The sequence below is a fragment of the Mastomys coucha genome, unplaced genomic scaffold (genome assembly GCF_008632895.1).
Source record: "Mastomys coucha isolate ucsf_1 unplaced genomic scaffold, UCSF_Mcou_1 pScaffold14, whole genome shotgun sequence".
Taxonomy (NCBI): domain Eukaryota; kingdom Metazoa; phylum Chordata; class Mammalia; order Rodentia; family Muridae; genus Mastomys; species Mastomys coucha.
In genome coordinates, this window is record NW_022196896.1 from 106928057 (window position 1) to 106953278 (window position 25222).

At 39.6% G+C, this 25222-nt stretch overlaps 1 protein-coding gene across 2 annotated transcripts in view; it reads left to right on the forward strand.

Annotated features, from left to right (window-relative positions):
• Nyap2 (neuronal tyrosine-phosphorylated phosphoinositide-3-kinase adaptor 2) overlaps positions 1–25222 on the forward strand; it is a 250872-nt gene that overhangs the window by 197853 nt on the left and 27797 nt on the right. For both annotated transcript variants that reach the window (XM_031368160.1, XM_031368161.1), the window contains exon 7: positions 11144–11247. In XM_031368160.1, the coding sequence (XP_031224020.1) occupies positions 11144–11247 (104 nt within the window). The remainder of the gene's footprint in view (positions 1–11143; positions 11248–25222) is intronic.

Here is a 25222-nt window from a genome sequence, read left to right on the forward strand (position 1 = left end):
GAACAAGTTTCTATTTACCTCTGATGGCAGAACAAAGGAATGAGCCCATCTACTAATTAATTAGGACTACTATAGAATCATAAGACAGAGGTTACTGACTGAAGTATTAATGATCTCAAAATAGCTGCATCACAGAAAAACTACACCTAAATATAGGGGCAGTGGTAACCGTCTTAAAGCTATATAGCTAGAGTCTCCTCTTTGCTAATTATCTACCTATTATATATGTCAGTACCTCATGACAATGTGAATCTTAGGTAAGATGACACCCAGATGCAAGGGGTAAGGAGTGTGAGAGAAGGAGTGTCTAGAATCTCAAGTGAGGCTCGAGTGGCCTTCTCCAATCTCCTTTCTATCTACTATAGGTAGTGTCAGCTACTCTGATGAAGACCGGTGACAGCATAGTATGACTAGAGGAGAGCATTTCACAAGTGTGCTTCCACAGACCAAATCTGGGCTTTGGGGAGCTATGCAGGTCAGATCTCTGTCGGTTCTGCAAAGGCTTCAGGTCTAGGCTCAATCTATTGAATGCCTGGCAAACAAGCAAAGACACAGAGCGATAGCTGTGAGTTCTTCAGGTGATAGATAGCCAATCTTGGGAGGCCTTCTTCTGAGCCTTGGAAAGCATCCAAAGAAGAGAAATTTTCAAGTTCAAATATACCCTGAAGCCATACAGGCAAGAAGTCAGCTAACACCGTGCAGTCAATAAACTCTTCCCAATATTCGTCTCTCCCTTGATAGGCACAGAGATTGCATTTACAGCACTAGGCCAGAGGCATGAGTAAGGACAATGGCGTTATTCAGGCTAGTAACATGCTCTAACAGCCAGGGAGAAAGATGTTTCTTCAAATGATGATCTAATTCTTTTTTTTTTTTTTTTGATGTTCTAATTCTTGATTTAATCAAGTCATTTGGACATTTAGGTTACAACTTCATTACCATTATTTTTTAACGTGTATAAACTGAGTGGTTTTCTTATAGTTTATTTTAGGTGTAGTGTGTGCGTGTGTGTATGTGTGTATGTGTGTGGGTATGTGTGAGTGTGTGTATGCACACATATTTACAAGTATATGCAGAAGCTGAAGGGCTTCAGATTCCCTCCGGTTTCAGGTGGTTACCAGCTGCCTAGTTAAGATTCTGGGTACCAAACTCAAGTCCTCTGGAAGAGAGAGCGTCAGGTACTCTTAAGTACTGAGCCATTTCTGCAGCCGCAAATGGAGTGAGTTTTTGTTATCAAAGTGAAAAATAAAAAAAAAACAAAAAAACTAAGCTTTGTCCTGTGGCTTATGTATTAGAATTAGATAAATGAAACTCAATTTGTGCACACAAAAGAATGATATGATTTTCTGTGCTGCCTTGTTTTATGTCAACCTGACATGGGCTAAAGTCATTTTGGAAAAGTGGGCCTCAACTGAGAAAATGCCTCCGCAAGACTGACTTGTGGTTAAGCTTGTGGTGCATTTTCTTAACTGATAATTGGTGTTTCAGGGTCAAGCTATTGTGAGCAGTGCCAGCTCTTGGCAGGTAGTTCTGGAGTCTACAAGAAAGCAAGCCAGTAAGCACCACTCCTCCACAGCCTTTGCCTTAGTTTGTGGATCCAAGCTCCTGCCCTTTGTGTTTTTATCATGCCTTCCCCCAGTGATGGACTATGCTATAGAAGCCATTAGATGAAATAGATTCTGTCTCCCCAAGCTGCTTCTGGCCAAAGTGTTTTATCATAACAATAGAAGCTAAGACATTTTCTGATTGTGTGTAAGGTTTTATATGTTTGAACACATAGTTACACTACTTTAAAGAAAATAGAATTCAAGATAATTAGAAAAAAAATCAGTGAAAAGCCTTACAAATGATATTTAGCACAAATTATAGAATAGAACCAAACTTGATTACCTCTGTAGATTTTTGCGTGTGACATACTTCAAATAATGTTGTGTATGCACATGGGTGTTAATTTATTACATCTGATAGCGTGTCATATCTATGTCACAAGAATCTACACACGCATGGGCTGGAGTTATTAAATATTTTTTAAAATAATGCTGAGGCTCAGAAGTGTGTAATTTTCAGGATTCTTTGATTAAGTATTATTTGCCAAACAAGAACCAGACTTCAGACTTTTTAATTTCAGTGGAGTGCTTGTTCAATGACTTATTCAGTGCAACATTCTGTGTGAGAAGCTGGGGGCGAGGGGAGAGTTATTAATGGCTGAAATAAAATCTAACCACAATGCTTCCTTGGGAGCACGCTGTCTGGCATGCGGATGACCTCAAGACTGAGTTCTCAAGGCTAATTAGGAAGATATACATTCAAGCAAGAGGACTGGGAAAGGCAACAACTTAAGACTGGACGTCCCACATTGTACAGGGGCTAAAAGGAGGTCAGAGAAGCAGCCCAGAACCTGTATTTGTGATTGGACTCTTACCTTAAAATGTCAGGAAGCCATTTATATATATTTAAACCCAGGGCTTATGTAATCAACAGGAGCCTATAATTTATCATCCTCCTAGACCAAGAACAACAGAATTATGGAGATAAATCTGCTGTCCCAAATGGCATGCCTTAGAAAAGCAAGTGTTTTCTTTGCTCTTTGGTCCATGCAGTTCCTGTTTCTGTCACTAAGCGGAAGGTGTGTGCGGCTGATTGGCTTGTGCTACCGTATTGTGATGTTAATTCTTGAAAGCTTGAGAAACCTGCTCATGCACGGGTGTTGGTAGTTGACTGAAACACAAAGCAGGCAAGTGACATGTGCTTGGAGGAGTATTGACTCTTCCCACACCTTCGTAAAACCCGCAGGTCTTGGGGGTGATGGGAAGGTGGCCTATGGCATCTAGGAGCTCATTCTAGCTCTCCCAGAGGTTGACAGTAACAGCAGCATTCAATAAAATGGGACACCTGTCTTTGTTTTCCAATAGTTTTATGTAGTTTCCCTAAGCTACTGTATTCATACTCCAGTTCATCGGAGGGGGGGCGGAGTAAGGTGCTAACTACAGCTACAGGAGAGCAGTCTGAGGTCAAAGAATGGGGCGATATTGACTTCTCTCTGTGTATGCCTGTGAAAGAGTACCTGCCCATGAAGCCAGTGTCTTACCTCATCCGTTTTATAAAGTCAGCCAGCTACTCACAATATTCTCCCCCTCTTCGCTCTCTGCTCCCTTCTTTTCTTCCCTTCTCTTCCTGTCTTCCTCCCTATCTCCTTCCATCCCACGTCCTTCTCCCTCTGATAGTAAACATTAACAAATGGAGAAAATCCCGTTTTATAAATGTGAACTACACATTATTTGTATTCATATATTTTGCATAAACTTGATTTCCAATTTAACACACACACACACACACATACACACACATACACAGAGAGAGAGAGAGAGAGAGAGAGAGAGAGAGAGAGAACATGACGTTGTTCACTTTGAACACTACGAAAAAGTTGCCATTCAGTAATAATTTAATTTTTGTCAAAAAAACAAAAAACAAAAAACAAAAAACAAAAAACAAAACAAAAACAAAAACCCCTGGATTTCCAGCTAATCTTAGTTGAGTCTCTCGAGAAGTAGCCAGCCATAAGCAGCTCATCAGCTGATTCAGAGGGTAGCTCTCTTTTATTTGTCTCAGTAGAAGACTAGAGCTGCCCAACAACCTTGAAGGCAGTGTGCTGGTACATGACTCCTCCCCGACCCTCCGGGGATGCCCTTTTTGATAATGCTCCTATTGGCAGCACTTAGATATCCTTGGAAAGGATCCACGGGTACACTGTACCAACGCCACTCACAAAGAATGCCCTTGCTGTTTCTTTGAAAACCCATAGAAAACATTACTATAGCAGAAGGCTCAGTCTGACTTGTGTTAGGCATTGAGACCAGTGCAGGAAGCTTGTTTTTACTGCCATCTACTGTTCAAGCTAGGAACTACAAACTCCAAATCAGCCCTCCTTTCCTCCCTTCTTCCTCTCTCCCTCCCTCCATCCTACCACCTCTGAGTACTCTAGCTCTTGCTGTCTCACCCTCTCCCTCCTTCAATTTGAAGACTTCACAGTATATTTTAGCATTCTTTTAAAAGAAACATAGGAGACTTTTAAAGAATGGAGAATTTTCAATTTTATAAATATGAACTATAAAATAAATTTTACATTCACCTCCTTTGAAATACGGTTTAAAATAATTTGTTTCATAAATACTCGATGAGTTCCTATTATAAACCAGTGGTGACCATGCTAGGGTTAAACATCTGAAGGAAGTCCAGTCACAGATAGATAGGTAGTTAATTAGGAACGAGTATTTAAGCGGCCCTTTTTACATAATTGTGTACATTCCTCTTCAGTATCCTTCTCAAGCTCAATGAACAGTAGTATTTGAAAGGAGAGTTGCAATGGCTTTTGCATATCAATAAACTTACTATAATTTTGTCATATTAAAATCCATTTGTTCCCCTTGGCCTGCAAAGTTCCGTTTTCACTTACCATAATTTATAACCTATGTGCATAGCAAGTATCAGTGCTCTAAGACTGTCCTAAGTGAGTTCTGCCATAGACTGAGGCATTCCATTGTAAAATCAATATATTACATTCATTAATAGTGACATTGATCTCAAGAAAAGCCTCCAGATGTTGGTTTTTCTCAAGCTCCTGGTGATAGATCCATGTATTTAACATTTATTTTGTCTGAGTGCTTGATTTACTAGTATTTACTACTATTGTCCAATATCTCTTTGAACCAATGGAATCATTGCATTAATTTTCAAGAAAATGTTTGTCAGTTACACAAGCCTGTGGGGCAGAGAACAAAGCAGCACGAGACAGTTTGGTACCTCTGCTATGATGGGCTTAAGGAACGGCAAATTTGAGCATTGCTTTGGGGGTTTTGTTACGTCTGTGAACACAGTAAATAAAGATTCCTAACACATTCATAAAAAGAGTTTTGAGCTCACTATCTGATAACTAAAAGATAATCGGGTGCTGGAACTTCTGCTATACAGTAAACAAGAGTAACCCATTAAAGCAACCAGGTTGAATGAGGCTCTTGCAATGGACTTTGGTTAACCAAATGTCTGTAATAGCTATTACCGTAGCAGTGTAAAGGCTTAGTCCATAGAAATGGAACATGCCATTTCCATCTATATGTCTCTAATAGGGCATGAAATTTATAATAACTGCTCACACTTTCATGTTTGCTCATTAACGCACGACAAAATCCACTGAAATAAAAGGGAAATGCCATTAGTATTATGGCCAATTTTAATTTTAGTTTTTCAGAAGGAAATAGTTTTTGCCTCAACAAGTTAAGCGATGTGACAAACCTACCACTTTCTTCTATTTTGTTATTCTGCAACAGTGGACACTGTATTTTTTTTTAATGGTTGGAATGGGTTTTATCCCTAATATTGATGAGATGAAAGGGAGGTGATTTATTCATTGATTTACTATAGTTAAATTCATAACACAAAATGAAATTTCAACCTACCTGGCCATATAGTTTAGACCTTGATTCAGTTTATTATATACTTTTGAGTTTTATGCCTCAACTGGTAGATTTGTCTTATATGGTATTTTTATAGATGATTAAAGACTATATTTGTTCATTAGATAGAATATCTTGTTTTACACAAACATACTTAAGAATTGAAGATAAACATTTTGTGTTCATCTGATGGGATGTAAATGCCTAGGGTGGTTTAGAAATTATGTATTACCCTAAAAAAGGCTGAAAATGTGTTCATGCTACATTCCATTTTCTACCCTGTAGGAAGCTGCAACATCTTGAACATCCCCATACAGGAAACAGTGTGATTTATATTCTCTCTCAAAAAAATATTTTTAATTCCTTTTTAAGGAACAGAGGAGACTAGGGACCTTGAGCCATCAAATCACAAGGAGTGTCATGAATATTTCCACCAGGATACGTATATGATTCTTTTTCTCTTATATACAAAAGCTCTTGTAATTCTTTACATCCATTCTCAGACCACAAACGACACATTCTGTCACCACTTTACTATTCTTTGATATTTAGGTTTTTCTCAGGTTTCTGACACTCCTAAAAATTACCAATTACAGTATTAGGGTGACAATACTATCGAACCCTTCAGAGAATACTGCAGCTGGCTGGTTCAGGATCCTGGGAGTCATTCAAAGCTGCACAAGTCTCCATTGCCCTCTCCTAGGAAAATTCATTGGGACTATATAAAGAAATAATATCTTCTTCCATGATAGATTTTTTTTTACACATTGATGACATTTTCCACTTTCTCTGGGGTCACAAAATGGGGGTAACAATTTCAGATTTCTCTTCTCTTCAGTGCCATAGCTATAACACTGAGGCCTATCACCTGCTCGCAAAGCTGCAGAGATACTAAGAAAAATGTAGCTCGATCGTGAAAATAGCTGTTACATGCCAAAACAGACAGACAGACAGACAGACAGACAGACAAATAAAACACCTTCTATGTTAACAATAACAAAAATGTAAAAGTCAAGTACAGTGGAACATGGGGTGAAGCTGGTAAACCCACAAACAAAAACGATGACTTTATACTTGAAAAGTTTTCCAGACTACATTGTCCAATTCTTTAAGAATTTTGACAATGATGATAGGTTGGGAACACACATTTTAAAATCTCAAACCAATGATGGTGAAGCAGAAGGCTCATGAGTTCACTCCTAGTAGCAAATCACATTTTAAAAGCATTAACTGAAGTTCAAGAGCTGAAAGCAAATTATTAAAATTTATTAATATATGCGTGTGTGTATAAAATTGGATTTGATTCATAACTTGATGTCATCTTAATATTTTTTTCTAAGATAGGTAACAAAAAGTTTTAAACACTCTTTGGGATATGTTACAAGTTCCTATTATTATTAAGTTACCAAACTATCACAAATAGCATATATATTATTTTCAAATATATCTTCAACTGAAATAAAAGTCTGTAGTAAGCACAGTTTGATGTAGGAGGTGTGGGGGAAGGCTACTCTGTAACTTCAATGTAGTGCTGAGCCATTGATTGGCAGCTTTGAGCAGCAGAACTGACTCTGGGATCAGGACATGTCTCTCTTAGCACATGCTCTACTAAAAGGAGCTTTCAAGTGGAGAAAAGATGGCACCCCAAATTCTACTAATTTTTTTCTTTGATGCTAGATGAAAGTGAAATCCTTTATTATTTATTTGTTATTTGTTTAGGAGAAAATGTACTCAACTCTTAAGGGCTTGCAGGTAGTCATTTGTATTTCTGAAAGCAGCGACCACCAGTCCACAACCGGTGCTCCAAGAAGAGTTACCTCTTCTTGGAGCTTCTCCTGTATCAATGCTCAGAGACAAAACAAGAGAGGAAGAAAAGGAAAAAGGGCAGAAGGGGGGGAGGAGGGAGGTTACCATCAGAATTACAAGGTGTTACCAGTTCAATATTAACTCATGGTTTTGTTTGCTTGTTTGGTTTGGTTGTTTGGTTTGGTTTTCTTCAGTCAAGTACTCAGTGAAATTTTTTTTATATTTCAAAAAACAACCACTTCAGGGGCTAGTGATGGTGCAGCAGTTAGAGCAATGGCTGCTCTTCCAAAGGTCCTGAGTTCAATTCCCAGCAACCACATGGTGGCTCACAACCATTTATAAGAGGATCTGATTCCTCTTCTGACCTGCAGATGTGTACGCAGCAGGGCACTCAGACATTAAAAGAATAAATTAATTAATTTAAAACACCTGTTACTTGTCTTCCCCTTGTGAGAGGAAATGGATTTCTGTTCTTGACCTGCTTCCTCTTATTCCTCTCTTGCCATCTCCATCTTCTCTGTCTGTTTCTGCATCTGCTATATTGCTCTGGCTCTTCTCATTATACCGGATCTTCCCTGAAATCGCACAAGCCGCATCAACTTCTCTTGGGTAGCATTATTGGTAGCATTATCAAAGGATCAAAAAATTTCCCCTTGGTTATAAAAACAGTAGCTGTCCTCCAGCTCACAATTAGGCTCTTGATGAAATGAATGTTTCTTGAAGCAGAACAACTCTACCTTACATTTCCTTTCAGGCTGGATTCATTGTTTGTAGAGTCCCTCCCCCAACCCTAAATCTTATATTAGATTAAATTAGATGAAAGCATAAGTATCCATTGTTGAACTATGAGAGAGCATTTCATTCTCAAAGATTAGAGATCTGTATAGTTTTGATGCCATAAGCCCAGACAATTTCTAAGCTGCTCAATTACAGCTAAAATACTATCTAGGTACTTCAGTTGTTAGTCTATAATTCTTTTCTCCCATAAACTTCAGTGGTCATATAAGGATTTGGGTCCTCTGTCTTCTTTTATAAACTCCTCAATAAATTCCAAGTGCATTTGAGCTGTAGGTCATTATATGGAACCAAAATGAGGGGCAAAACCACACCACTTGAAAGCATAAATGTTACTGTGTGTCTGTCTGTCTGTCTGTCTGTCTGTCTGTCTCGGTGTGTGTGTGTGTACTTGTATATGTGTATACATAATAATTTATGGAAATAATCTCAGTCTAAACCCGCAGGTAGAGTCATAACCTATGTGATATAAGCTAATATCAAACATTTGACTGTTGTGTGACCGGACTGCAGAGTGGGACCATAGAGTGGCTCACTAGTAGCTTAAATAGCTTAAATAAACTAGTAGCTTAAATAGTAATTAATTAAATTAAATAGCAATTAATTAAACTAGTAGCTTAAATAGCTCTGTGCAATGCCTAGCAGATGACTTACATGTATAAATGGGTTGAATAGCCCTTCCATGATCTAGGCTGCCTTCCAGGGGCAAAGCCAGGCTTCCCATTCACAATGAAATCTGGCATTGTATGGTAGGAATGTTTATTCTGCATCTTAGAGAGATCTGTGACTATATAAGATGCGGATTACATCAGGTTGGACTGAAAAATCTCAGTGGTAGAAACTAGAGCTTAGTTACATTAGAAGGTATAAAAAGCCTTAAAATATTTAGACAATCTCTTTTTATCGGATAATATTATCACTACAAACTTGAAAGGAACCTTGAAGTAAACAAATAGTATGCAAGATCTTATCATAAGAATAAAATGAACTTTTTCACCAGATCTGATATTCCAGTAATGGGATATACAGGCACACTGAGTCCTCATAGAGACATTACTGACCAAGACTCTGATGGAGGCTATTTCATGTGATAAAAAAACTTATTCTCCAAGTAATTCCCCCAAGGATTTCTGCTTTCTAGTAAATAAGGTTAGACTGTAAGTTGCACTTTTTCTATGTTTTCATCATATATATGTATATATGAATATATATATATGTATATGTGGATATATACACACACACATACACACACACACATATTCACTCAAACAGCCTCAATTAAAATCACACACACAAAGCTAAAACTTTCTGAAATGGGTCGAAGAGAGCCACAGTACCCTGAGTAAGAATTATTGCCTCCATGTGGAGTGGAGCTGGGCCTGGAATTTGGAAGATTATACTGAGCTCATCATGGTGAGTTTGAGTATCTTTGATCATTAAAAAAAAAACAGTATACAGTAATTAGACATCTATTTTATTTTTCCTGCCAACCCAAAAATGCCCAAAAGTACAGGAAATAGTGTAAGAGTTGAATCTGTAATACAGAAATTTAGAAGATGGAAAGGAACCAAGATCAAAGTATGGTTCACATTCTCAGCAAACAGCCCTGACATGGATTCCAAGGTAGGTTGGAGCATAGGTATTATGGGAACCAGTAAGGAGATCTCAGAGATATGAATAAGGCAAACAGGAGATATTGCAAAGGAAAACGAAAATTCTCATAGGGCTAGGCATATGCAAAAAGGCAGAAAGCAATGGGTTGAAAATATCCAAGATTTTTTCATGGAAAATGGAAGTGGTAGTCCTGCTATATATTGGGAAGCCAGGGCTGGAGGGGACCTGGAGATTGATACAAGATATTAGAGTACTGGTCTTTTCTTCCCAGAGCATGAGAATGACCTAGTGTGCAGAAGGCACCGAAACTCAGGACCATACAAGAGCACATGGAGGGAACAGACCCTCAGGTCCTGTTTGGGACTCAAGAAGGAGAAGATATCAGAAGGCAGGGAATGTTGCCCTGTGGGGACAGTATAGGAACAGAGTGCAATCAAGCCAGGATGTAGAGAGGTGCCATAGATGGAAAAAGGAAAGAGAAATGTAGTCAGTGTCACTAAACATCCAGGGAAATAGAAGTAAGGGTCTCTGCACACGTGTATGTAAATGTATGTGTGCAGTACATGTATGGGCATTTGGGTGCTTAGAGATAATAAAAGCCAATGTCTACCTTGGAGACAAGCCTCTGGGCATAACTGTGGGTAATTTTCTTCACTGGGTTAATTGAAGTGAGAAGATCTCTTTACCTTGGGTAGTACCAGTGCCTAGGATAGGATACAGCACTGGATATAAGGGAGAAAATGAGTACAATATTCATGGCTTTCGAACAACAATATGAACTAACTAGTACCCTCAGAGCTCCCAGGGACTAAACCACCAACCAAAGAATATACATGGTGGGACTCATGGCTCCAGCAGCATATGTAGCAGAGGATGGCCTAGTTGGTCATCAATGGGATGTGAAGGCTCTATGCCCCAGTGTAGGGGAATACCAGGGCCAGTAAGCAGGAGAGAGTGGGTTGCTAAGCAGGGGGAGAGGAGAGGGAACAGGGTTTTTTTTTTTTTTTCAGAGGGGAAACTGGGAAAGGGAATATCATTTGAAATGTAAATAAAGAAAACATCTAATAAAAAATATTCAGGGAAGGAAGAAGAGAGGGAGGAATAAAGGGAAAAGAGTAGAGAGGACATTTTGAGGTCATGGAGCCCTAGGAACTACAGCTGAAAATGAATAATCACTCACAGAGTCACTTGCTTTTCTCCTGAACGTGGTGTTTTTCTTCCATGGAAACTAATACTAATGTGGTAATTTGTGCGTGGAAACAAGACCTGTGTGCTTGAAGGGATTCTCACTCTACGCCCTAGGAACTCATGCGTGACTAAAGTGCCTTCGAGAACTAGTAGTTATGAAAACGTTTATCAGCAGGATAATAATTAGCCAACACCAGGAACATTTTGTACATTCACGCGTTGCCAAACATCGGGGGAGGCAGAGCTCAGGTCCACCACAGCTAATATTTTTGTCTCCTTCTTATTCACAGAACCTAAAGTAAGCTGCAAGCTAGGCCGGTCTGCATCTACATCAGGAGTTCCTCCTCCATCAGTCACTCCTCTCAGGCAAGCAAGTGATCTGCAACAGAGCCAGGTACCATCATCGTTAGCCAATCGTGATTGACTTCCTGTGGTGCAACATCCCAAAAGCTCCCCACCTGTCTGTCCTGTGTTGCTGTAGACAACGTTTGCGTTTGCTTTGGTTTCTCTCTGTGTGTATGGGTAGGGGAGGAGTTCTGCATCTGTGTTTTCATCTCCAAGAGAATGTCTTTCTTCTTTGTGATTTGGTGATACTTTCTTTGCTGTTTGTTACCGAATCGTTTTTTGTCTCTGGTTTCCATCATTCTGAAATATAAATGTAGTAAATGTGCACTGTATGTATGGGAATAGTGGCTATTTAAAAAAAAAATTCGTTCTCTTTTCCATGTTCTGTGTACTTTTATACTGTCTTTGAAAATTTATCAACATTTGATAAATTTATCTACTTTTTGTGTAAATTTCTTTCTAAATGTTTTGTCCACAATATTTGCACAGATGTTGTCAATGAATCTGTACATACATTTTAACCCTTATCCTGCTACACTGTAAAATTTGTGGTATATTTACTTAAATTTTTACTTAGCTACAAGCATGATTGTAAGACAATGTCAGTGTTGATGTTCTTATAAATATTCATCTATCTATTGATTCCTTTGATTGAATGTGGCAGCTAGTCTTTATTCATTCTTAGGCCACAGAGACAAATTAGCCAACCAGATAATTTATATATTTACCAACAGCTGTAGATTAATAAGGCAAGCTTATAAATAAATGACATTTCTCTCTCTCGAACTGACAATATTAGAAATGTTCTCAGAGAAGAGAATGTAAGTGTCTGTGCATGGCAAATAAGATCTTCGTTATCACTTGGAGAAAAGAGATAAGAAATAAAGGCATAAGCTAAACTTCAATTTATTCCTTTACAGTATACTATGTTGTTTGAATGTTCATTTGGGTGCATGGCTGTGAGTGGGAGTTTAGGACAAGGAAAACCATGACGTGTAAATATCATTTTGTAACTCAACTAATAGGAACCAAAAACCGTAACTTAATTGGTGAGGTTAGTTATTGTTGCTGTGAGGTATTATGGCCATGAAGTGGGACAACAGGATTTTAGAATAGTTGTTCTGCTTCCCAGCTCTTAGGTTTCCATTTTTGATGCTTTACTGAAACATGATGTTATAAAACCAATGACAAGATCTTCTAGGAAACTGCCCAGCACTGAGCATCAAAGTGCACATTCATCAAATATGGTAAATGTCAGGATGTTTTAAAAACCATAACTAAGCAGAATAATTGCCTTTTGTCATGAGGAACATTGTGCTTCTTAGTATTTTTGCTCTACTAAACTATGCATGGTGTTTAATTTATGCATATGTGAATATCTGCAAACGCTTGTCTCTCTCAGGTGCATCTCAAGTGCCATTTAGGATTTCTTGTATCTTAATTTAAACTACCAAAGGCCTTTGCAAGAAAATGTAGCCATTCTAACTACTTCAAGGATCACAGCTTAAGTCATCAGGGGACACTTTGCCTCTGAGTCACTGTGACAAGTGGAACCTTTCCCTACTGTCCCTCAAATACTGGAAAACCATTAAAGAGTATATTATTGAAATTAATCTCTTCCAACACAGAATTAGGAAACTCTCTGTAGCCCACTGGTCTGGTTACTCAGCTGGTTTGATTGTGCATTTAAGGTTATAACAAAATATGGAAGCAGAGGAATAACCAAACCAGAGCAGGTGGTTCTCCACCCCAAACTGACCTCTTACCAAATACTGAGCTTCCCCCACAGAAGAGATCCTTCTAAGCCATGCTGGAGATTTGGTCAGCAGCATCTGCCATTCATGTTAGTATGCCTTAAGGTCACCCCAGCACATATTTATTAAAACAGAAAAGTCCCAAAAGAAGGACATCAAAACAGCCATAAAGATCATTACACAAAGTCAGTTCACGTTGGGGAATTATTTCTGCTGTACTAATTTTCAGCTGAAAAAGAAACTGTATTTGCACAGAGTGTCTTCCATAAATAACATTGATTTCCATGAAGTTTGTTGAAGATTGTATCTAAGCTTTGTGAAATATGGAATAAATTAATGTTAGTAATAAGACTACTGGAGACTAAATTAACGTATAGCTATACATTATGACAATGTTGCATTAGTATAACACAAGTATGAAAATTCCCATTACTTCCTATGTGCTCTCAATAGTTCTGTCTTATTGGTTAAAAAAAAATGCAAGGCTTGACTTTTGTGTAAGGCTCTCTCTATTCTGTTTAATTAAAGTCAGAGTTAAATAAGTGAAAGATTACTTTTCAATGGCAACTGGATCTCAAAATGCTGGAATTATTTGATTTCTATGTTCATGCAAGGAATTCGGATACCAGGGATTCTGATTACACTTTATAACCAATGGTGTCACAGGATTTTTTGGCATATAATTTAGATTTGCATGGCCATTAAATTCGTCTGCTCTAAGGAACAGATATTTAGAGGCCACTTTTTAAGTCTAACAGTCTCATAACCAGCATCTCTGGAAATCTGTTACTGAGCAGAAGAATACAGCAAGCTCAGGCATGAGCCCAACAATCCTGTCACCTATCACTACCAGCAATGAGACAGACTAAGGAAATTTAGAACTCTCTCTAAGAAGACTTAAACCCATGGGGTGGCAATTTGGTCAAAGGACTCTGGGAGTGTCTACTATCTGGCTCTACAATCCTCTGTACCTGGATGTGTCTTGTATACCTTATCATCAGAAGTCAAAACTAAGCCAATGGAAAAGGTATAAAGTAGTATAAAGAATATACTACTTTATAAACTACTTTATTTCTTTATTGTGTAAGAGGCATTTTAGATGTTACAGGAGGATCTGAGGTGAAGGCTTCATGGTGACAATCCTGTGCTGTTTATTGTCATCTCTGTTTCTTGCCCATAGGATATACAAGGACATGTGTAAAGCCTTCCTATAGGGTGCCATATCAGATAGTTGCTCTCACTACCCCATGTGGCAAATGAGAATGCCAGTGTGAGGTGGCTGACAAACTGTTCAGGGTGTCATGCTGATGGAATGCTGGAACCTATGAACTGAAACGCTTAAATGCGTCACTCTTTTTTTGTCCCCTCTGAGCTTGTTTCCTTATCTGTAGAGTATGGGAAGTATTATTTGTTTACTAGTATTGTTGAGAATCAGTGTGATTATAAATATATAAGGTATATACTATATATGATATAATATACATTTATATTATATTGTATAGTATATAAATTATATATTTATATAATTTTACATTCATAATATTAATTATATTATTATAATTAATATGATATAGTTGTATTTCAAATATAAATACATTTATACCTATGAAAAGGACTAGGGAGAATATTAATTCTTTCTCTTCTTGCCATACATCATTTTATTCTCTCAAATATGCAATTTTTTGGTTTGCTGGAAAATTCTAAGATGAGACTTCTGACCAATGATGTAACAAAGCAGTTGGATGCAGATGAGTGGCTTGGTTTTCCCCAGTATTACCAGTATTACCAGCCCTATGTAATCTTGTGAGAAATTAAACACTCAGCATTTGCTAGAGTAGTGACTTTTTCTTGTCCTGTACTTACCGTGTGTGATTTGGATACAATATAAGTGGGAATTGACTCCAGGTATCATTTCAGCTCCCATTCATCTGTTATTATTTATTGTCCTACCTGGATTAAATGAGAAATGGATGCAATGGAAATTCTACAGCTATCTAGGATGCTATCATCCCTTGTGGTTAGGAGAAAGAAGATGCTGCGGTCAGAATGGTCAGAATGCTCTTTAAGATGTACCACTCCTTTGTTTCAAACAACTTGTTCTCTTTAAACACCAGCATGCACACTGAGGAATACACCTTTAACAACTGAAATGAATGGGGTTTTAACAGACCTGCCCCACACTGCTTGGAGAACTTAAACAAATCTAGTGGATACATGGCTCCCCCTAGCAACTGAAATGTATACTACACCCTGCTCATCAAAGGTGGGGTTGTTTTTAAATAGGAAGTCTTACTTTTAAACACACCTTTTGAGTGAGAAAAATAAGAAATTGCATCCGATGCCCTCTGAGTGCTGCACATCTTTATGGATAGATGAAGCTGATTGATTGCATTGGGGTGTGTGACTTCTTCCACAGATGAAGCTGATTGAATTGGGGTGTGTGACTTCTTCCATAGATGAAGCTGATTGCATTGGGGTGTGTGGCTTCTTCCATAGATGAAGCTGATTGCATTGGGTCGTGTGACTTCTTCCATTCATTTTAGTTATCTCTATTCAACCTGAGTCTTGAGAAAAAACATTACCCTTCTTTAACAGATGGAAATTAAAGTGCAGGGGGAAAAGGCTTAATTCAATAAGTGGGAAAAAAACTCCTTGAATTGTTTTTCTGCTGTCAATGTCTTTGAAATGAGTAGCTTAAAAATGTTTCAAAAAAGAAAGAAAGAAACAAAGAAAGAGAGAAGGAAAGAAAGAAAGAAAGAAAGAAAGAAAGAAAGAAAGAAAGAAAGAAAGAAAGGCTACTTCTAGATCATGGGGAAGCTTTCCTCCAACTTAGGTGACCAGTGGAATAGAAAGAAATATTTGTACATAACACTAGCTCACAGTTGTTCTGCACTTTATTCCAGTGCCTCTCAACCTTCTTAATGCTGTAACCTTTTAGTGCAGTTCCTCATGTTGTGGTGACCCTCAACCATAAAATTATTTTGCTGTTACTTCATAACTGTGTTTTTGCTGTTGTTAGAAATGTAAACATGATATGTAACATATCTGATTTGTGACCCCTGAAGAAGCTGAGACCCACAGGTTGAGAACCTCTGCTTTATTTGAATACTATAGTCCCATGGTGCATGCCTTTCTGAAGAAACACTACAGATAGTTAACTATTCCCATCTATTCTGTGCTACAAATAAATATTACCCCTCAAGTTGAACCACTTTGCTAAACAAAGCAGATATCTTAAGCAGCATTTGTGTTCTTCCTACAACTGCCACAGTTCTCAGAATTCTGTATTACCATATTCATATCATATATAATTTGAACTCTTAATAGCATGCCTATTAAGAAGTCATAGCATTTCTATTAGTGAGGAAGCAGAAGCCAGAGTGTCTTTGTCCATTCAAATCTGAGCTAGTCACATGGTAAGCCCAGATTGTCCTATTAAAGCCATTCTACACACAAAACTGCCTTCTTCATACTTCTTTTCTCAATTGCTCTCCACATTCTCTTTCGTTCAGTGGCTTATTAAACATGCAGATTTTCTTGGGTGTTATATTTGTGTTCATCATTCTTAAGTGAAATTTGCATAGGGGAACATGGATTTCACCAGGACTTAAATTAAGCAGGGTCCTGCCTATGATTAGTATCCCCGAGGGAGGGTGAAATGAGGTTAGCAATGCAACTCTATCTTTGTCATATGATTCTCAACTCCCACTCTTGTGTTGTCCAAAGAATTCATGAGAGATACAAAGAGTAGAGTGTGAAAAAGAAATATTTTTGCAGAAGAAAGCTATGGAATATGATCATTAAAGGGACCATGCTCTCCATTTATTTTCAGGCTGGTGTATTAGTTACTTTTCTATCATAGTGATAAAATACCATCACCAAAGCAACTTACAGCAGGAAGGCTTACTTGGGCTTATGGTCCTAGTGGGATAAAAGTCCATTATTCCAAGGAAGCATGACAGCCAGTAGTCAGTCAGACAAGGATGCTAAGAATTCACATACTGAACTGCAAGCAAGAAGCAGAGAGAACCAGCAGGAAATGACTGAATGTTCAAAGTCTATTTCCACTCTCATACTTCTGTCAGCAAGGCCACACCTATTAAGCCTCCTCAAACAGTACCACCCACTGGGGACCAAATATTCAAATGCCAGAGACTCTGGGGGCTTTCTCATTCAAAGCACTACAGCTGGCTTCATATAGCTCTTAAAGTCTCTAGAGCTTGCAATTTTTCTTTGGAGTACTTTTTTCTGTCCAAGAAGCTGGTAGACCCTTTTAAACTGACTATTACTAAGGGAGATAGTGAGAAAGCCCTTCAAATAAGAAAGTCCTTGGTTAGAATAATCATGTAAGGTTTAGGTACTTACACGTTAGTGGACTTGGGGGTCCAAAAGTTCACTATGCCATGCCTCCCTCGCGGGGCCAGAGATATGATTTAAATCTCATTCTATTGAACAATAATTAGAATTCTGTAGGTTTAGTCATTAGTTTTACAAGCTCCTGATTGTAAGGATAGCTCCAGTGATCTCCAAGCCTGGATGACTTTGGGATCAGCTTCAGTGAGGCAGCTCAACTTTATTCTCAGTGAACAAGGGTTATGGAGATCTTGGGGAATGGGTCAGGATTTCCAAGGTGATATAGATTATTGACTAGATGGGGACGCTTCATTTACATGAAAGAGGAATTCCAAGAACATGCCAGGTAGGTTCGTATCAGGAGAGAGGAAGTTGAACCTATACATCTGTCCATAGGCTATGTGAATTTCCTCAGACATTTTTTTTGGGGGGGGGGTTATGGGCTGGAAGGGCTGATGGGTACCTAATTCTACACAATACATAATTATCATACAACAGGAAGGGCTGAGCAGAACTCATGTGCTGAATCATGCAGCCCTTGTGGGATCATCCTCTAGATAGAGAAGGTCAGACACCTGTGCTTGGAGACCCTCTCCAGATAAGATCAGTTGAAGAGGATACCCTACTGAGAAAGAGAGTCCTTCATTTTGTACCAAGCTCAGAGAGCTTATGCAGGCATGTTGAACTATGACCTTAATAGCAGGGTCTTCCAACACTGGAGTTTAAACTAGTGTTACAAGAAACTTCTAACCATGTTGAAACTATGCCTAAATGCTCAGAGTGTGTGCATGTTTACATGTAGATATGTATGAGTGTTTTAGTCAGGGTTTCTATTCATGCACAAACATCATGACCAAGAAGCAAGTTGGGGAGGAAAGGGTTTTTTCATCTTACTTTCACATTGCTGTTTATCACCTAAGGAAGTCAGGACTGGAACTCAAGCAGGTCAGGAAGCAGGAGCTGATGCAGAGGCCATGGAGGGATGTTCCTTACTGGCTTGCTTCTCCTGGCTTGCTCAGCCTGCTCTCTCATAGAACCCAATACCTCTAGCCCAGAGATGGCACCACCCACAAGGAGCTCTACCCCCTTGATCACTAATTGAGAAAATGCCCCACAGCTGGGTCTCATGGAAGCACTTCCCCAACTGAAGCTCCCTTCTCTGTGATAACTCCAGCCTGTGCCAAGTTGACACATAAAACCAGCCAGTACAATAAGTATGCATAAATGTGCATGTGCGGGGCTGGTGAGATGGCTCAGTGGTTAAGAGCACTGACTGCTCTTCCAGAGGTCATGAGTTCAAATCCCAGCAACCACATGGTAGCTCACAACCATCCAGAATGAGATCTGATGCCCTCTCCTGGTGTGTCTGAGGACAGCTACAGTGTACTCATATAATAATAAATAAATCTTTAAAAAAAATGTGCATGTGCTGCTATGACTGTGCATAAGTGTATATACACACACATATATACACATATATATTACATATATACATATATGTGTGTGTATATATGTATATATATATATATATGCATATATACACATATGCATGTGAGTATGCATGACTCTGAAGATTAGGTCTTGAACAAACCCAATAAATTGCGCATTCTGAAAACAAGGTATATCCCGTAGCATACATCTGTACCTGAAAGTATCAGCTGTAGGAGTTTGGATGTAGATTTAGCCAAAAACACACAACAGACATTAATGTATTCACTAAGGCTTACCTGGCTTCTGGATTTCTAACAGCAATCCCATAAACAGACACTTTAAAGGGAGGAAAAAATAACCATACTGTCAGTTCAAAGCATTTGTTTTTGTGAAGCAAAGACTGCATTTGAGCTAGTTAATAATCCCAGGTTGTCAGCTATTTTGACAGGAATGGTATTTGGTATTTGAAATGCTGCATTTAATGGCTCTGTTTCTAGAAAGTGAGAAAGTCATTTGAAGGACCAAAGAGTGTCAAGAGTAATCCTACCTGACACAATCAACTTTGCATATGAAAGAAAGGAAGGCTTTCCAGGAGAAGCTCAGGGAGCCAAAGTTGCTTATCTGTCAAGTGCACTCTGGGTAAATCCCCAATCTGTGCCTTTTACCAACAAAAGCCTAAATAATGAAACAAGGGACCCTTGGGGAGACCAAACACTCACACAGCATCTTGGTGTTGCCAAGCCTAGGCAATCCCCAAGTGTTTTGAGTTCAGAATTCTTACAAAGTGAGGTGATGGACTTGAAAACACATCTCAGAGTAGAGTGTTGGAAAGTTGCAATGTTCTTTTTCCATTGTTCATATGTTCATCGTGCCCCTCCTTTGATCATTTTGATTGAGCCCAGAGAGGCCGAGACAAGTCCTTACTTCTTAGCATAGGCATGCATCAAGAGAACAAAGCACTGGGAGACAGACAGACACAGGAGAGAGAAAACCACACCACCTGGTTTTACACTTGGAGTTCCTTTTGCTTGAATCTAGATGTATTTTGGAAGACAACTGTGCAGTTTTATAAGAGGACCATTGCCTCCAGTCCATTTTATTTTACAACTCCAATCTCTATCCCAGGTCTGTTTCACACAGCTATAAAAGAGTGATTGTATGTGCCCTTCCCTGTGTGACATTCTGTAGAGCTGTCATATTGCGCTACACCTTTCAAGGCCCCGGTGAGTTGGCCCTGATCTTGTTCAGTTAAATCAGCCATCACTATCTCCTATAACTACTCCTAGTGTGTGCTACACACTACAAACCAGGCAAACCTTCTCGTTCCTTAGTGCTCGTGGGTGTTTACAAAGGTTGCAGAGGCCTCATTTCTTCTGGGAACCCTCCTCTTAGTGTGTTCCCATGAGCAAAAATCCGTCCTCTGGTCAGAGTCAAATTCAATATGCCATCGAGGAAGCCGTTCCTGCTATCCCAACCACTCTGCCTTCTTTTTCTTTTTCTTTTTTTTTTTTTCATGATCATAAATGGCTTTGTAGTAAACATTGATTGGAGAAGGATTTTACTTAAGATCATGGACATGTCCACTGAAGAGGTTTGCCACTTAAGAGAGCAGTTACTGAATCCTGGAGAAAAACCCCCACCTCTTTGTATCTATCTCTCTCTTGCCCCTTTCTTCCTTCCCCTCCCTCTCCCTCTCCCTTACCCTCTCCCTCTCTCCCTCTCTCTCTCCCTCTCTCTTTCTCTCTCTCTCTCTCTCACACACACACACACACACACTCACTCACTCTCACTATTTTTCTCTGCAGAAGAGAGTTGACAAGTTGACAGACCTTGCTGTCCTGTGGCTCAATAGCTCTAAGCTGATGGCTCCCCATGCTTCCAGTCAGGTATATCATGCTTAACTAAATCATGTGATGCCTCTCCCAAAGGATGTTAGAAGACATTCTCTTTTATTCAGGTGGATTTCTCTGAAGGGTCTCCCACTGGCCTTCTACCTGCCCATATCCATTATCTTGCAAGAAAGGCCATTACTCCTACCACATCTGACCTCTATCCTATGTCTACCCAAAACAGGGAGAATTTTGGTTAAATTTCTTTATTATCAGAATTTTAAATTTAAAGATATAAAACAGATATTTAGGGGAGAAAGGAGAGACAGAGAGACAGAGAGAGAGAGAGAGATCACATTTTTCTACTATACTAACATTTTCATTTTCCTACAAAGCCATTTGTTTTTAAATTTCAGAGATTCAGGAGCCATAAGGATTTTCATTCGATTATTTTCCTTAAGAGTGAAGATATGTATTTTCAAGTTAGAAAGTTCTAGCTGTCTTAATATGTAAAGGAACAATTTATGGTAGAGGTAGAATAGATAAGCCCAATGCAGGCTGTGATGATGGTTGGCACAAGCATGGGAATTCTGAGCAGTGGTTCTCATAAATCCCACACATCCCTTCATCAGCTGGTGAATGGGAGAGCTCACTTGCTTGCTGACCAAGAAAAGTCAGAGAGATAACAGAAATGCAAAGCCCACCGAGACAGATGACACAGTACTCAACTCTTGGGAAAGAAATCCCCATCGAACTCATTCCTGAACACGAAGCTTATTCTTGATCAGCTCTGTCAACAAAAAGAAGAAAGAACATCGCTGGTGACAGTATATGAAGACATTCTACACTTAAATGATACAAATGTGGATCTAGGGCAGAACATTAACTCTGATGTTGAGTAGATGACACTGAACAAGACTAATACAGTCCCTAAGAACAGGGTGACATAGGGCAGTTTCCCATAAATAATTCAGTACAGGTTTTATCTATGAGAAAGAGAAAGAGAGATTAATTGAAGCTTCATTTCTCTTTCCTGTCTTATCTCTGTGTCTCTCTGTCTCATCTTTGTCTCTCTGTCTCTGTCTCTCTGTGTGTCTCCTTCCACCTTCCTTCCCTCCTTCCCTTCCTCTCTCTCTCTCTCTCTCTCTCTCTCTCTCTCTCTCTCTCTCTCTCTCTCTCTCTCTCTCTCTCTCGCTCTCTCGCTCGCTCTTGCTCTCTCTCTCTCTCTCTCTCTCACTGCTCTATCATAGCCTAATAGGACATCCATGGACACTTGAACACTTGCTTCTTGGGTGGTTCCTCCTAATTTACATGCTTGTAGAATTTTAAAGAATACTTCTGCAGTCAAATGGAGAAGATTAAAAACTGCAGTTTCACAGGGACAGACTGGCTTGTTGTGATACCCCACTGATCTGACTATAATCAGGTTTCATTTGTGCTGTTATCTGCATTTTCTATTTTTTTTAATTTTTAATTAGATATTTTCTTTATTTACATTTCAAATGATATCCCCTTTCCCAGCTTCCCCTCTGAAAAAAAAAAACCCTGTTCCCTCCCCACTCCCTATGCTCACCAACCCACCCTCTCCCACTTCCTGGCCCTGGCATTCCCCTACACTGGGGCATAGAACCTTCACAGGACCAAGGTCCTCTCCTCCCATTGATGATCAACTAGACTGCCCTCTGATACATATGCAGCTGGAGCCATGAGTCCTACTATGTGTACTCTTTGGTTAGTAGATTATCCTCTGGGAGCTCTGAGGGTACTAGTTAGTTCATATTGTTGTTCCTCCTAAGGAGCCGTAAACCCTTCAGCTCCTCGGGTCCTTTCTCTAGCTCCTTCATTGATGACCCTGTGCTCAGTCCAATGGATGGCTGTGAGCCTCCACTTCTGTATTAGTCTGGCACTGGCAGAACCTCTCAGGAGACAGCTATATCAGGCTCCTGTCAGCCAGCACTTGCTGGCATCCACAATAGTGTCTGGGTTTGGTGGTTGAATATGGGAAGGATTCCCAGGTGGAACAGTCTCTGGGCTGTCCTTCTTTCAGTCTCTGCTCCATACTTTGTCTCTGCAACTCCTTCCATGGGTAATTTGTTTCCCCTTCTAAGAAGGATCGAAGTATCCACACTTTGGTCTTCCTTCTTCTTGAGTTTCTTGTGGTTTTTGGATTGTATCTTGCATTTTCAATGTGACTCCAAGGGGAGGCCACACTAACACTCAGCAGTGGCAGCACTTCATCTTTTCCCATCCAGGCTCCAGCAAGGGTGACAGTTTTCAGTACCCCTCCCAGAAACAGGAGTGCAGAATGAGGTGAGGCATGAGGCCCAGGAAGGTGGAGTAGAGGAAGACTTATTTTTCTCTTATCCTCGCCTCTACGTCTTCTCCTTCCGCTTAGCAACTCTCTGGCAGGTCAGCTGGATGGCTGGTTGGAGGTCCCAGGAGGATGCTGAATCCCTGAAGGATGCTGAGACCTGCCGGGCAGAATGATGTTCAGACAGCCTTATGTGCCACAGGCCTGATCCAGCAGCTGCGAACTCTGCAAAAGTGCATAGAAGATACAAGGAAATATGAGGCCATTTTAATGTTTGGGCCTCATTCTAAACCTTGGTACTCTAAAAAAATTTATCCATCCACTGTCTATTTAGTCTGTCCTCTTATGTGCCACTAACCTAGCTTTGATAACCAGCATGTTTTGCTGCCGTGACTTTTTGCATAAGGCTCAGTAGTACTTTAGACTTTTCAAATAGTTTTCATGTATTCAGCCAACAGATTCTCATTGTAAAGGTGCTGCCACCATATGGTCTGTTAGGTACTCTAGCTTGCAAAACCACTGATCCAACTCCTTGTATTCAGAGGAATTTCAGCCTAATGAAGAGAACAGTTATGTTTGTGTACATGGGTGTGCAGTCACAAGTTAGTATACCTAAGAAATACATACAGAGAAGACAGTAGGATTCATTGCTAGTGTTGGAGAAGCCACGGAAGGTGGTCAAGTGTAGCTTTCTTGAAAGAGGAAAGGTCATTTGATGGACACCTTAACAAGAGTGGGAAAGATTACCCCAGATATCAGGTTTGCAAAGGAGTAAAGATCCGATCCATCAGCTGTGTGATTTGTCATTAGAAGTCAAGCAGCTGACATCAGAGGAGTTACAGATGTTGAGGTAGAGAAGACTGGGGAAAAAAAATCATGAAAGGTTGAAGAACAAATGTCCTGAGTTTTCAGAAACGCACAACAGTCATTCTTTCTCCACATTCTGAATAAAGCAACCTGCAGCCTTAGGATATTCAGCATAGATCTGCCAAGAGCTGCTGTCTTAGAACCCAAATGCTCATCCCTGTGTGAATAATCTTTAAGGATCAAATGATAAAATGGTAGGAGAAGAGAGCTCAACAATTTGTTGGACACAAAAGGAAACTGTTAGCTCAAAAGAACCCCCAATGTGTGGCCTTCCTAAGAACATGTTTGCTTGCTTCACTTTTGGTAATGTTGGTAATCGAGAGGAATGTGCATACGAGTTAACAGAGTCACATTATAATTTATATCTGAACATTTTAGTGTCAAAAATCCCTTTAAACCCGTAACCGAAAAAGAAAAAAAAAAAAAGAGCAACTAAGCAACTAATAACTATTCAATTCTAGGGTTTAATTCAAATTTTATTTTCAAGTCTCAAAATAATCAATCTCAAAAGCCCTTGGAGTATCCAGAATCAAACTTAATGTGTTTGCATTAGATTTAGTTCCATAAATTTCTTTGAGATCTCTCTCTCTGTCTCTCTCTGTCTGTCTCTCTCTTTCTCTCTCTCCTTCTTCCCTCCCTCCCTCCCTCCCTTCCTCCCTCCATCCCTCCCTCCCCCATCCTTCTCAGTCTCCCTGTCCCTCTCCCTCTCCCCTCCTCTCTCTCCTTGTTCTTTTCTTATAAAGAACTTTTACAACAGTGTTTGCCTCCATGCATTTATGTGTACCACAAGTATGTGTGGTGCTCCCTGAGGTCAGAAGAGGGCACAGAGAGAGCCAAGTGGATGCTGTGAACAGAACCCGGGTCCTCCTGTACAAGGACAGCAAACACTTAATTGCTTCAGCCCACAGTTGCATGTCCATCGTGAATATTTTCCATCTATCAATGTAGTGACTTTTTCAGGACCACAGCATGTGTTTTTGCTTTGTTTTGTTTTGTTCTGGTTTTGCTTTTTCTGACACGTCCTTTGCAGTTAGACTCATATTCACAGCACTTTGCAGGAAGGCTACATGGGTGGCTGTCCCAGCAGTGCCAGTGCTCAGGTACACAGTGTCTGTTGATTACCTCGCATTTTCAGGTCTTCCCCTCTAAATATTCTCTCTACCAAGGGGCAGAGATTAAGGTTCTTGACAATCAGTCCACCACAGCATCAAACCCACTGACTAAATATTTGTGTCTCTTGAATTTTATATGAAAAAGAATGTATTTTCTTGTGTAGTAAGACTGATATAAATTTGATGTGATGTATGTGCCGCCGTCTCTTTGTAATCACAACAGTCCTACAAACTGGGGCTCTGTCAGAGAAGCTCCTGAATAGCAGCAGGTCAGATAGAGTGATCGTATAGCATGCAACAGAAGGCCGGGGCTGTATCTCCTCTCTTCTCACTCTAAGTATAATGTTCTAGGTCAGTGATTCTCAAT